This window comes from Ranitomeya variabilis, chromosome 6 (genome assembly GCF_051348905.1).
Source record: "Ranitomeya variabilis isolate aRanVar5 chromosome 6, aRanVar5.hap1, whole genome shotgun sequence".
In the NCBI taxonomy this organism is placed as follows: domain Eukaryota; kingdom Metazoa; phylum Chordata; class Amphibia; order Anura; family Dendrobatidae; genus Ranitomeya; species Ranitomeya variabilis.
In genome coordinates this window covers 415,708,156-415,723,586 of record NC_135237.1, presented here as the reverse complement: position 1 = coordinate 415,723,586, position 15,431 = coordinate 415,708,156, and the positions used below count along the sequence as shown (strand labels likewise).

Below are 15,431 nucleotides of genomic sequence, written 5' to 3'. Positions count from 1 at the left end.
CAGGATGGGGGCACAGGATGGGAGCAGCACATGACAGGATGGGGGCGCAGGATGGGAGAAGCACATGACAGGATGGGAGAAGCACATGACAGGATGGGAGCAGCACATGACAGGATGGGATGGGAGCAGCACATGACAGGATGGGGGACCAGGATGGGAGCAGCACATGACAGGATGGGGGAGCAGGATAGGAGCAGCACATGAAAGGATGGGGGCGCAGGATGGGAGAAGCACATGACAGGATGGGAGAAGCACATGACAGGATGGGAGCAGCACATGACAGGATGGGAGCAGCACATGACAGGATGGGGGCGCAGGATGGGAGAAGCACATAACAGGATGGGGGCGCAGGATGGGAGAAGCACATGACAGGATGGGGGGGCAGGATGGGAGCAGCATATAACAGGATGGGGCGCAAGATGGTAACAGCACATGACAAGATTAGGGCGCAGGATGGAAGCAGCACATACCAGGATGGAGACCATATACCAATATAAATGCTCACCCGGGCGTAGAACGGGTTCAATAGATAGTATAAGCTGGATGCTATAAGCAATCTGAATTGCTCTGTGGAGCCAAAACGTTGCCTCTTGCACGTATGGCTTATTAAAAGCTGGACTGGCCACCTCCTTTCTTTTAAGGAGGCGGCAATGCCAAATATGATAATTTTTTTTAATGTCTGTATTGAATGGGGAACAAGAGAAAGGATTCAGATTGTTGGAAGAATTGGACTCGCTCCCCTTGTTCCCCCATCCAATAATTTAGACATTAAAAGAATGGACTTTTAAGGAGGCAACAATGCCAAATTTGATTCATTTTTAAAAAAAAGTGTAACAGGATTTAAAATAATAGCATAAATGTAAAAGAAAAAAGAAAAAAGGATCACGTTGCCAGGAAAATTTTAAAAGATAGCCAATGAGTTAATTACTTTATTTGCCATTTCACCTTACTTAGAATTTGGTTTCCACGTTTTCAGTATAATGTATGACAAAATTATTGGTGCCATTCAAAACTACAACTCCCCCAAACAACATCAAAAAATCTCTCATGTGGCTATGTTGAGAAAAAAAAGTTAGGGTTCTTGGAGGAAAGAAAAAATTAAAGCGAAAAAACAAAAAATGTCTGTGTCCTTGCGGACATTCCCTAATTTTCCCTGTGGTGGTGACTGGTAATTGAACAGTGCCATGTTTCCTCACAGTTTGGATGATTGGAGGGCTTATTCTCAAAGGACACACAACAAGTAAGAACATTTCAAAGCAGAGGACCCCTTTATATATGTTTTACATACCTGCGCTGTGCTAATTGAGGGGCATGACCTATAAATGGCTGCTAATTAGCATTTCAGGGCTCTTTAAAATGTATTACACATCTGAAAACCAGCATAATCTGAAAGAGCCAAACCGATGGTAGTGGGAGAGAATCCAGTCTATGAGAAGCAATAGATGGATGGATGAATTACAGATGACTTTAGGACCCAGTAGCAGATGCTCCAAGAGCAAATAGGATTTTGTATGAATAGCTATAATCCATTTGTATATGTATAAGCAGATTGGTATGTGTATGTGTATGCTACCGGGCTCCTGAGAATTCTTCAGCCCAGAAACAAGCCTTTGTTCACACTGGTGGCATAGCTTTCTGACAGATATGATGGATCTGTTCAATAATGGATCCCAATTACTTATAATTAGGCCGTCAGGTTACTGCTTTTCTAATTTGTACATTCTGATTTTAGAACTTCGCTCGCTATTCAATCAAACACCACCTCGATTTCTGCCAGCTCCACTATGAACATGCACACTCAGGGAATTGCGGAAACAAAACTTTGTTACATGTGAAATGTTGCTTCAAATGAAGTGTAGCACAGAGGAGAGATCAGAAAATCCATCCTATCAGTCACAGTATTTGAGTGTGAGCGGCCGGATGTACAAAGTCTTTAAATTTATGAAGAAAAGTCGTGTACCAAGATCAAAATGATTTTCCTGGTGATTTCATGGACAAGCTCTGCCTCTAACATAAGGAAGATACTTCAGCTTTCTAGCTGGCATCGGTACAAATGTTGTTTGCTCAATGTGGATGAAAAAGTCCTATCAGTGCTTGCACAGCTTCCCTGGAGAAAGCTTGTGGTTTGATAAAATGGATGGAATCTCATCCTGATATTTTCTCAGGCATCCCAGGAGTAGGCTCAGCTAGCAGGGGATATTCCAGCCTTTCTTCTCAGCCGTATACATGTACAAAGTAGAAGTTAACGCCAGTTGGACATGGTAACATGTTACTTTGTTTGCCAAGCCTCTGCTGCTGGGTCATGTTTTTAATTTTATAGGCACTTTTCACAATCTACAAAAGGAAAAAACAAAAAAATATCCAAATAGTGAACAGGAAAAAAACAACTGTGGGACATTTATCACTACCTTTACGCTAGGTTTCTGGTGCAAAAAGTTGACATTATGGCACACACCATATATAAAATTAGTATTTATTATTAATCTTATTATTGGCCTTCAGCCTGTAGGCAGATGGATCTCGTGTAAGACTAGATAGGTCTGCCAGGGTCTTCCCCGCCATTATCTGACAGTATGAAGCCAATGGGTTTTGCTGGTCTTCATCTTCGACTTGTTCTTTCTATTCCTCCGACCATGATGTCCTTCTCTAGTGATTGCTCTCTTTGTATGATGTGTCCAAAGTATACAAGTCGTAGTTTGTTGATCCTCTCTTCGAGTGACATGTCTGGCTTGATTTGTTCCAAAATTGGTTTGTTCTTCATGGTATTGATAACATCCTTCTCCAGCACCACATTTTGAAGGTGTTGATTCTTCTTTTGTGTGTTTTTTTTATCATCCAGGTTTAATATCCATATGTTACTACAGAAAATTCCAGACTATGTATGAGCAGTGTCGCCAGTGAAATGTTCCTCAATTTGAAGACCTTGTCCAGTGACTTCATTGTTGATTTTATAATTTGTGATAGTTTAAATTTTTCTGCTTCTCTCGCCACTTTGAAAAAAACTGTGCTGAGTGAAGTAGAAGGTGGAGGGTCAAGCACAACGCAAGTGCGAATTTATGATCGTTTGATGCAGAGCAATAAATATTCCCAATGTATTACGAGGTGAACACCTCTTAAAAAATTAGGAGCACCGTATTTCAGCATGCTTACTTCTTTATTTTTTTACATGGGATAAGAATCCCAGTCATAATAAAATGTATGCCATGATTATTTTGAGCAAAGGACCACTAAGTGACTTCTCTATCACCTGGGTAACTTTCCATCCTAAGTGCTTATACGTAATGAAGTTGTCCACTTTCAATTTTTCTTTTTAGCCCACATCATGTCTTTGGGTGCTTTCACATTGCGTTTAGGTGGCCTAGTCGGAGAATACGTCTGAACCCCCCTCCCCACAAAAAGATTCGGACGAATGCGCCGACAGAGCCTTGGACTGCAATGGTGCTGGAAAAGTGAACGAGCGCTTGGACGTGCATCATTCCTGAGAGTATATGCCTACAGGAGGAGGACACCCAGCCACAGTCTACTACATCTGAGTGTCCGTTTCCAGTAGGTGTACACTCCCGAAAATGATGCACATCAGAGGCAGGTTCCTTCTTCCGGCACAAGTGCAGGCTATGGCACAGTCGGCACATACGTCTGAACCCAGTTTTGCAGGATGGGTTTGGATGTATGACCAATGTACCAGCAAGTGTCTAAAGTAATGTAAAACCACCCTTACTCCCCCGCTGCTTCTGGTCTTTGTGGCCATGGATGTAGCAGTGATGTCGTAACTACACCATGTGACCACTGCAGCCAGTCACTGAGTTCAGTGGTTGGTGGGCACGTACTACAGCCACCACTGCAGCCATCAATGATGGGGAGGCGGAAGGAAACTTTTTAGCACAAACTAAGTGAACTAATAGGTGGGGTAAACTTGCTGCATCTGTAAACTATCTAGCCTAGCATGAACCAATTAGAGTAAGGCTACGTTCTCCCGATGAGCTTTTGATGTTGCAGCTTTTCTGTACTCATTAAGTACGGTAAATCAGGTAAATTGCACTTTTTTCATTGCATTTTGATGCTGCATTTGTAACTTGTCTGTACACAAGGTTTTAAAGCTGCTTTGTTTTTGATACTTCCTGGTACTTGGCTTTGAGAAAACTTTATTGATATAGTCTTTTAGATTACATGCCTTTTTGATGAGTTTTTGCTGCAGGAACGCAAGAAAAATGTATGTGTATATTTTTTTTTACTTGACAACTTTCCGCATCTTATGCAAATTTATGGGAAAAATCTGCACATAACATAGCTGCAGGAGAAATTGACATGTTACGGATTTGAAAACACGCAAAACAATTCAGTTTACACAAAAAAGGAAAAAAAAACAAAACACAGATTTCTATAAATCCCATCCACCTTGCTGGAACTGTAAGATACTACATTTTAGACACACTGAAAATATGCAGAATCAAAAACCCACCATGGGCACACAGCCTATTGTCTTAAAAAAAAACAAAAAAAACACCAAATTTATCAAGGTTTGCACTGCCTAGCATTGAAGAATGTCCCTAATGTGTCCCTCCTGCTTTGCCAACTTAATTTAAAATATTTTAAGTATTTAGGCTAAAACCCCCAAGTCGTGAAAGTGGCTTTATTTAGTACAGTCTGCATTATGACTGCTATGCTTGCAAACCTAGAGCATCAAAGGCCCGTTGCTGAGACAGATGGATATAACTGTCCACAAGGCTTGTTAATGCAGATCTTCTCCAAGATACTTCAACACTACAGTTTTGTGACTAACTGTTCGACATGTTAACACTTCTCTATTTCGGTTCCCCCTAAAGCCACACCTATCGCCCCTCTCTTCTTCCCATGATGCACTAACACCTGGTCATTTTGAGCTGAGCAGCTGTTTGTGGTTGACAGTCCTATAGATCGGAGTGCAGAACTCCCAGATGATGAGTAATGGAGACACTACAGCTGTTCGGGTTATCAGACTTCTCTGTGGTCTCTAATCTCCGGGCTAAGAACAAAGGCACTCACTTCTGGATTTTTCTACAAATGTAATAACCCAAATGATCATTCCTTATCTGCGACGATGTACAGTCCTCCTCAAGTATTACAACTATGCCAAACAAAGAGTTCTCATTCATTATAGAGATCAGAGTTCATTGGGGTCGGGATTAGGAAACTGGCAGTAGTTGACTACAGCAATCAGACTGCAGGGTGTGTTTCAAAGATAATCTCCCAAAAACTAGATCAAAATGATTTGTGACAACTGCCCCACTCTTCCTGTGCAAAGGTTTGAGAAGTAATTCTTATGCATCCTATAGAAAGGAAATTGTATAGAAATTGGCAATGCTAACAGATCTTCAGTGTGAAGAGGAGTCCGCGCATGGTTGCATCCCCGCAAAAGACGGAGGGGCTTTGCCAAAAGATGCAGAGGGGCTGGCGCCATCCCAGTTACACTCATCTCATGGACACGGCGATTCTAATTTATTTATTTTACTGTAGATCTACACAGTAATCCAATTTGACGCTCCACATAGCACTTGCCATTTACGGATATGTTTTGCGTCTCTACAGAGAATTTGCCTATTGTGTATTATTACAGCAGTGATGTAGTTCAGCATTTCTCCAGTGTCTCCATTTCTTATCACTATTTACTACTGACATATTCAATAACGCTTTTATTAGTTTTACACGTTGCTCTGTGAAAAGCCAATCTTAATAAATCACTCCCAATTAAAGAGTAAGAGAAGCTATGAAAAATCTAGAAAGGTTTACGCATTTTGTAAGAACCATAACCAAATAGTTGCACTGTAGACATCAGTGATGTGACGCGGACTGATGTTACCTACTGTAACTCACTTTTTATGATCGCCAGCATATGTCTGCCAGGCACGCGTTATACTGTAGGTTGCAGATTTATGCACAGCTCTCTGTAAATCACACCAAGGAAACCTACAACTGAGCCATGTGTCCAGGCCATGTAAAGGGCCTGTGTGTCAGCGGTCAGGCCACGTATGAAACCTATGTTCTATATTTACTTTGTGAGTCCATGTGAAAGTCTTCCACCACCAAGAAGGTCTTAATCTTCCCACTGTGGCCAATTATTGTTTTTCAGCTTTTTTTCTCTACCACTTTCTTCCAAGAGCCATAAGTTGTTTTTTTTATTTTATTTTTTGTTTTTGTTTTGTGGGACGAGTTGTGCAAATGGCACCATTCACTTTACCATTTCAGGAGTTTACCACGCATATAAAAAAACAAAAACAGAACCCCAACTATTAGAAGAGGTAAAGCATCAAAATAAAGCCACAAGTCAGCCATTGCTGTGGATTTCTTATTACTATGTTCACTTTGGTAAGAATTACATGGCAACTTTATTCTTCAGAACTATTCAATTACATATAACAAACTAGAGTTTCAGAATACACAGAGATACAGAATTTTAAAAAGCAGTAAATAAAAGCTATATAAACTATACAACTTTATTTTTTTGGCCAGTGAAGCTGTGTGAGGGCTTATCTTGCTGGGTGAGCTGGAGTTTTAGTACCGATTGGAATACATACTACTCTGGGTATGTAAGGTAACTAAAAATCTGTAAGCCCAAGATGCCCTGATCGCCCCTATCCTAAAGCCATCATGTCTGGAAATAATTGACCTAACCACTTAGTTGCTGCTACCAATTGCTAAAAGTTGCATTTAAAAGGTTACACAGAAGAGACTGGCGCTAGTGGCTCCTGTTAGGGTATGTGCAGACGATCCAGAACTGGCACAGCTTGGACACAGCACATGATCGCTGCGTCCAAAGTGCAGCCAGCTATTGAACACAGGTGATTCCGCATGTGATCACTGAACCGTGCAGATTCACCGTGTCCAATACATTGTATGGGTGAAATTTGGGTGCGGAGACTCAAATCTCCACAAGTGAATTTGCATGCTGCAGTCTGGACAGAGGCGCCACATGTGCATCTCCGCAGGTAAGCCATGGGAGTCTGTGGACGCATAGTGGGCATGGGATTTCTTGACATCCCAACCACTTTGCTGTAACAAGTGACTGCTGTGGTTTGGACACTGCACAATTACGCAGCATACTACCAGCGGCGTTTACTGATCGTGTGAGCCTACCCTTACAGGCAGGAGGCACCTGCAGAGTATGACCCACTCCATAGATCAGCATCCAATATCAGAGGTATATGTACGTCACATGGTGGGAAGGGTGTAAAGGAAAAACAAAGATATGGATGAGAGGTTCTTGAAAAATAATAATTAGTCTGTTTTTTTATAATGTGCTTTGTGGGATGTGACAATTGTAGATTTCCATTTGTGATCAACGAAAATGTAACATCCCAAAAAGTTTGTGAATACAACACCTAGACAAAAGGGATTGCAGTTTAGATCAAGATAAAAACATTGCAATACCCAAATCATTCCCTTCTCTTACAAAAAATAAACCGTAAGCTTAAAGAGGTTGTCCAGATATATACATATATTTTTTTAAATAAAAAAATATAAAATATGATAGAAGACTTCGGACATACGATTTGGTCTGAAGACAGACGGAGGGTCTTCCGATAAGATGTGGTTCCACTATGACTCTGATGCTCCACAGAAGCCGACTCAAGGTTTATCTGCTTCAATTCCAAGGATTCTTCATCGCTCGAGGAGTGGTCTTCAGTATGCAGCCTATTGAATGTTATGGCACAGAATATAGTGGGGAGAATCATTTATCAGCTAAACAAATGGCATTAGATAAATTGCAGTGTTCTGTCTTTTGGGACTATAAACCATTTCATGCAACATTTAGTTTAAACTATGGGAAAGCGCACAGCTATTCCCAGGTGAACCTTAGGCATTCATGAACTTCACTTAGGAAGCAAAAGGTAAGAGGTACATAGAGAAAGGCAAAAATACAGTAGAAGTGCACATCGTAACTGGATGGAAAGGTTTCCCGTGCTCTTATGCTTGCACCCAACCTTCATAACGTGTATCTTAATTACAGAGGTACTGGGCCTCTGGCTGCAGCTACATTTTCAAATCAGGAATAAAAAATGGAGGGGAGGTTTCCATATTCACGCTTCAGTATTTGAACAGTATGTTTAATCAGTTTCTTTTTATGCCAAAAAGACAAGTGAAACCTAAACTGAGAAATATTCTCTAGGGCCTTGTTCACACTTCAGTATTTAATCAGTAGTTTTTTTATATCTTTTATTTTTCCCCCTTCTAAGCCATAGTCAGGAGGTAATTCAAAAAAGAGAAGTGTTAGGGTATGTGCACACGTTCAGGATTTCTTGCAGAAATTTCCTGACAAAAACCGGACATTTCTGCCAGAAATCTGCATGCTTTTTTTTGCGTTTTTTTTCCGGAGCTTTTTCTAATGCATTAAATAGCGGAAAAAACGCAAAAAATCTGCAAAATTAATGAACATGCTGCTTTTTTTTACTGCGATGTGCACAAAAATAGCGGAATGCATTCTAAATGATAGGATGCATACGCATGTGCTTTTATCGCGTTTTTATAGCGAAAAATCCTGAACGTGTGCACATACCCTAAATGTCTAATATATTATTCAGATGAGGTATAAGGGAATCTGTCACCATAAACAATGACCTGGAACTACAGCTCTGGCAAAAATTAAGAGACCACTGCAAAATCTTCAGTTTGTCAGATTTTTCGCTTTATAGGTATATTTTTGCGTAAAATGTACTTTGTTATTCTATTCCATAAACTACTGACAACATGTGTCCGAAATTCAAAGCTAAAAATGTTTTTTTTTTTTTTTTGCAGCGAATGAAAAATCATCAAAATAAAAAAGGAACAGTGCTTTCAGACCTCAAATAAAGCAAAGAAAACAAGTTCTTATTCATTCAGAAACAATATATGTAAGCTGGGAACTAATCCAAAAAGAATGATAATAAATAGCGATTGGATAAAACTTAACCTTTACTAGGTGTGTATAAAATTACTCAAGATAAACAACATAACATAGCAAAAAGCAGGGAAAAGAAAAAAACCTGTGTGTGTAAGTGAACCCTGACAAACACAATAGAAAAGAAAAAAAGGGGGATACTAAAAACATACGTATCCGACAGTACTATAGAGTAACTTAGGCTATGCGTATCATCTGGACAATGATTCAATAAACATCAAAACTCGTGCGCTCCATGTAGGACACGCACAATTTGTTTGTGTTTCAGTGGCTGTGCCCAAATACTCTGTATATCATGCCCGTGTACCTAAGGACCATTATCAATATCTATTGGCAAAAATGAATGTAGTGGATATTTGCCACAATTCACAACAATGTTATCCTTTGTTCAATACGCATATGTGGCAGTACATCGTGACAATGGTCATGTATAGTGATCACTTGACCCAATTGTCACTTAATGTTAGTTTCTTGTAAACCTAAACTGATCATGCTCAGTCATGGACAAATGTGGACCATGCCGTAGTAGCCACATATATCACAGTCATACAATAGATACTGTCAGAGATTTATAGCAGCATAGGAGAGTCTATACAAACAAGATGTGACCGAACAACAAGTCACTGTATTGCAAACATTCCGGGACCATGCTACAACGCATGCAAAACGCATTGTTTCGTGACGCATGCGTCCTTTTTTTGCATGATTTTGGACGCAAAAAAAATGCAGCTTGCTGCGTCCTCTGCGCCCTGACGCGTGCGCCCAAAAAGACGCATGTGTCACAAAACGCAACACAACGCATGTCCATGCGCCCCCATGTTAAATATAGGGGCGCATGCGGCGATGCTGCGGAGCACAACGCAACTGTGAACGTAGCCTAATGTAGCCTGTATGTCTGAAAAGCTCCCCAGAACACGGGTCTGTAAAGTGGGTGTCTTTTTTGGATTTTTGGATTTTCATCCCAAGTCAGGTGGCAAGGCTGATTAAATTGCGATATTGACTTGTAAGATTCCTATCCCCAGCAGCGCAATGATCAGGGTCGCACAGTGAGCGATTACGTCCATGGAGTCAGTGGGCCTGCTGACGCCAGCGCCCCTTTCAGCTGAATGTGTCCTCAGACTCCTACTCAGCTGAAATGTTTTGTGCCGCAGAGAGCCGCCAGCTCCCAGCACCACAATAGCTTTATAGATTGCGGCCAATCAGTATGCCAGATAAGGACGGCACATAACATCACTGACATGCACAGCCCCAATACGGCTGTGGAGCAGGTAGAGGACACTGCCCACCGCGGGATCATAGACAAGTAAGAAGAATAGCTTGTTCAAAGAGAAGAGCGCCAGGATGGGGGATATTATTCTAGGATAGAGGATATTACCGTATGTAAGGAATGAGGCCACCAGAAATCATTTTTGTGAACTGAGCACATGTTGTGATTGCGGACCCTGTGCCTCCTTCAGTCACAGCCTACTGGCATGCAGGCTTACTGAAGAGCCTCTCTGATCTTTGTGTACAGTATTCCTTTCTTACCATATGCATTTCTTCTGAGAGTTTTTTGTGAAGAACATCTGTAACGCATCATTATGCAGGAGGCAAACAATGTGGGAAAGGCATTCCACATCAATGCGTTTGAGTGAATTTAGTTAAGATTTTTTTTGGCATTTTATATACAAAAGGTATTCATATCAGTGAATGTGTTTTGTTAATCAGATGCTTTGCCAGCTTACAGAATCTCTTCCAGCTAACCCCAAATTGTAAATCAGTGTAGAAAAAGTGGGATTTTTGGTACTTTCTGTAAAATCTCTCTTTCTTGGAGCCTTCATTGGGGGGACACAGGTAACCATGGATGTATGCTGCTGTCACTAGGAGGCCGACACACACACACACACACAAAAAAAGCTCCTCCTCAGCAGTATACACCCACCGACTGGCACAAAGCACATCAGTTAGTGTTAAAACAGTAGGAGAAGCAACCAAAACTCAACATATGTACCAATCCAATAAACAAAAGCACGTAGGCCCAATATACGTACAGCCGGGTAGGAAGGGTGCTGTGTCCGTCCTCCAATGAAGGCTCCAAGAGAGATTTTACAGTCAGTACCAAAAATCCCTCTTACTTTATCGCTTCACTGGGGGACACAGGTAACTATGTGATGTCCCAAAGGAGTCTCAAGGGTGGGAAAGCGGAAAAAAAGACAAAGAAACGGACTCAGATAGGCTGGCGCACAACCGCCGCCTGCAGCACCTTCCTTCCCAGTTCTGCATCAGACGAGGCATGGGTATGAACCCTGTAAAACCTCGCAAAGGTGTGCAAAGATGACCAGATCGAAGCCTTACAAATCTGCAAAGCAGAGGCCTGGTGAACAGCCCAGGAAAATCCCACCGCCCGGTTGGAGTGAACCCTTACCCTCGGAGGATGTTTGCCCTGAACGCGACATGCCTCCAATATTGCCGAACGAATCCAAGGAGCAATAGTGAACTTAGAAGCTGGAAGCCCTTTATGACAACCTTCAGAGATGACGAATAGGGCATCAGAGTGAAGAAAGGAAGCTCTGACCAGATCCAGCTTGTGAAGAGACTTCTCCAGGGGATGGACCGAAGAGGGGCAGAGAGAAGAAAGGATAATTTCCTCATTAATGTGAAATGAAGAAACCAACTTCGGCAGGAAGGAAGGAACAGGTCGGAGAACCCCCTTATGCTGATATAAAAAATGAGGAATGGAGAATGGCATGACAGTGCCGCTAACTCAGAGACTCTCCTGATGGACGTAATAGCAACTTAAAAACCTTCCATGACAGGAGAGAAGATGGAATGTCCTGAATGGGTTCAAAGGGAGGGCGCTGAAGTGCCTCAAGAACAAGGTTAAGATCGCACTGATCTATCGGAGGACGATAAGGAGGTGCCAGGTGGGCGGCTCCTTGAAGGAAAGTGTTTACCTGGGGACAACAAGCCAGGTTTCATTGGAAAAGAATCAACAGTGCAAAGACTTTACCCTTAAGGGTACTGAGTGACAGTCAGGCCTGCTTGGAGAAAACCAAGGATGGAAGGAAGGAAAAAGACATAGGGACCAAACCGATGCTCTCACTCCACTGAAAGAAGGCCTTCCAGTACCTGTGATCGATACACGAGGATGCTGATTTTCTCGCCTTAATCATCCTTAATCATTGTCTGAATGACCTGATGGGAAAAACTGGCCTGTGTTAGGACTGCGGCCTCAACAGCAATGCCGTTAAACTCAGATTGAACTCTGGTGGAAGAGGGGACCTTGTGAAAGAAGATCTGGCGGTCTGGAAACCTCCAGGGGGCATCCATGAGCGTGTTCACTAGTTCCGCATACCAGGACCTTCTTGGCCAGTCCGGAACTACCAGAATTACAGGAATTTCTTCTGCCTTTATTTTTTCCACGTCACTGGAATCAAGGGGGCAGAGGGAAAGAAATAAGGAGTCTGGAATTGGGACCAAGGGATTACTAGGGCATTGTAACCAATGGCTAGTGGATCTCGGCACCTTGTGGTTCATCCAAGACGCCATCAGATCGATGTTCACGGTGCCCCATCTTTGACATTCCTGTTTGAAGATGGCTGCATTGAGAGACCACTAGCCCGATGCGAGACACTCAAGACTCAGAAAATCTGCTGCCCAATTGTCCACTCCCGGAATATGCACGGCTGATATGGCGGGAACGTGAAGCTCCGCCCAAATTAGGATCCTTGCCACCTCCGCCATGTTCTGTTTGCTGGCAGTAGAATGGGCCGGTCCAAGGACGCGGTCCTCTTGCCCCATGCAGATAAGGCCAGGTGAAGGGGACGAGTATGAAACTGGGCAAAGAGCACGGCCTCCATGGCAGCAATCATTTTCCCCAGAACTCTCATTCCCGAGAAGCGCTTCACAGGGTGTTCCCAGTGCTTAGACACAATTGCATCAAATTCCTAGTGGTTTGAAAAGGTCAGGGAAAGACGTTTCACTCGTTTGAAGGAAACGGAGTGCTCCTGGGCAGGGCCTCATCCTCTTTCAGATTAAGAGTTTGGCTAATCGCCAAGATAAGGCTTTCGACCATATCATGCAATTTAGAGTTCTGGTCCGCATCAGACTCAAAATCTGACTGAGAATCCACATCCGACGCAAAAACCGCCTCGGAAGAGTGGGAATGGGATAAGCAAGGCATCCTGGAAGATGCAGAGAGGCCCAGGGAACTGGAAGAGGAACTGGAAAAGGTCTGCTTTCTTGACTTTGTAAGGCTACTTTCACACATCAGGTTTTCAGCATCAGGCTCAATCCGGCGAATGTTGCCGCCGGATCCATTTTTTTTCCCCATAGACTTGTATTAGTGCCGGATTGAGCCTGGTGACATTGCGTTTCATCCGGTTTTCGCCGGACCCGGCAAATCTGCCGTTTCCGGTTTCTTGAAAAAACGTCCATAGCAACGTTTTTTTTTGTCTTCAGGAGCCCTCGGGTGGATGAGGGTCACTGGAATGAGATATCCGCCTTCCCGCACCATCTCCAGATGGTGCAGAAGACGGCGTTGACCCCTTATAAGAGGGAAGGCCACCACCAGTGACCACCCTCTTCCTCCCAGCCCTCTCCGATGAGAGGGGTGGGTTGGGGAAAAGGCTAGGACCGGCCACCGGGAATCACCCTGAAGCACCTGTGAAAGATGGCAGGGGATTAGGTCCTGCCTTGCAAGTCCGAGAGTGGGTGATATCACACTGCACTCTCGGTCGCATAAGTGTGGGAAAACAGGGTGGGAAACTACACCCTGTTACTGTAAGGAAGAAGAACCTGAAAAACAAAGGAAAAAAGATTAATAAAACACAAGTGACCTGAAAGAGAAAATGCGAAACTGGGATCAGATCCAGGTCCGCTTCCTACTGACACTAAGCTAAAACTGATGTGCTTTGTGCCAGTCGGTGGGTGTATACTGCTGTGGAGGACCATTTCCCTTTTTTTGCCTCGTGTCAGTCCTCTAGCGACAGCAGCATACACCCATGGTTACCTGTCTCCCCCAATGAAGCGGTAAAGAAATAAGCCTTGTTTTTTGGTATGCACACTGCTCAAGAATATAAGGGAACCCTTAAATCACAGATCTGATTAAATTAGAGAAGACGATCTAGTGGCAACACAGGGTGGAGATCCTCAGGGGAGGGAGGATCAGCATTGTTTTTTCTGGATGGCAGAACAGCATGGCCTGCTATGGTAAAACAAGAGTTATTTTTATTTTTTTCAATATGTCTGGACATGCTTTCTTTTTCAACCCACTAACAGAAAATCTGGTCTCCAAATTAGCTACTTTTCACATTAAACTTTGATGTTAAAACTGCAATGTTTAAAATGTATGCTCCACTTATATTAAAGAAAAAACTGAGTCTTGTTTTCCTGATATCACTGGAATTTTGCAATTTCTCTGATAAATTGCAAGAGTCTGAAAGACTATTTCTTTGCCAAGTTTCAGATGCGACATGAAAATCTACACATTTGTATTAAAATTTGTGACTTCTAGTCCAACCTGGAACCTGGCAAAGGTGCAAAGATACGGTATCCAGAAAGACGTAATGGAAGTCAAATTCATTAAAAGGAAACCAGTGACCATGGCTCAAAATTAAGGCACAAACCTGCACCGGTTCTTGGCAGGCAATTGCTTTACCTGACAATTGAACAGGGTACTATGCAATAAGTCCAACAAGTTGTTTTCTAAAAAAAAATAAAATAAATAAAATTGTGTGATGGGGCATTTGGCAGTGCTGGGATCGTTTTTTGGATGCAGGATGACTGTGCACCAACATATCGGTGGAGCAATGGGTATATTGACATGATCTGATGAAGCCAACGCTCTAATAATCAATCGTCTAATGATCTGGTCAGCACTGAACTTTTATTCAATTCATCCTGGTGCTCCGGTAGAGGACCACTAACATACTAAATGTACGGTATTTGAATACAGAATGATTAAGGCTATGTTCACACGATCCTTTTTTTGATCCTTTTTTTTTCAGGTCCTTTTTCCATGCAGGGTACAGTCCAATGTTACTCTATGGAAAACAAAAACTGCTGTGCCCACTATCCTTTTTTTCTCAGGCAAATCCGCGAGGATTTGCCTGCAGAAAAAAAAGAAGTACCATGTCACTTCTTTCTGCGGATTCAGCTCCTGTTTTCAACAGGCACCAATAGGAAAGTGCTGTTGAAAACCCGCAGAGGAATCTGCAGAAGAAACTGCAGGAAAATCAGCAGTGCAGTTTTGCACTGCGGGTTTTCCAAATCAGGACTTGAAAAAAAAAGGATCAAAAAAAGGATCAAAAAAAGGATTGTGTGAACATGGCCTTATACACATTTAAAACTGGATCTATATTTCCCCTTGTAATGGTTTACATTTAGGATATGGTATTTTGTCATATGGCAGGGGTATAAACATATCCAGTTAACCGGTCACATGAGGCACGGAATAGGTGTAACCTGGGACGTGAAAGGTCTGCAGTGTCAGATGAAGGAGCACTGCTGTAGTAAGTCCGCACAAAATGACTGTTCAAAC

The 15,431-nt window shown here is 42.5% G+C and overlaps 1 protein-coding gene across 2 annotated transcripts in view; it reads right to left on the bottom strand.

Annotated features, from left to right (window-relative positions):
- LPIN2 (lipin 2) overlaps positions 1-15,431 on the bottom strand; it is a 97,643-nt gene that overhangs the window by 16,854 nt on the left and 65,358 nt on the right. For both annotated transcript variants that reach the window (XM_077270307.1, XM_077270306.1), the window contains exon 14: positions 7,524-7,668. In XM_077270307.1, coding sequence (XP_077126422.1) covers positions 7,524-7,668 — 145 coding nt within the window. The remainder of the gene's footprint in view (positions 1-7,523; positions 7,669-15,431) is intronic.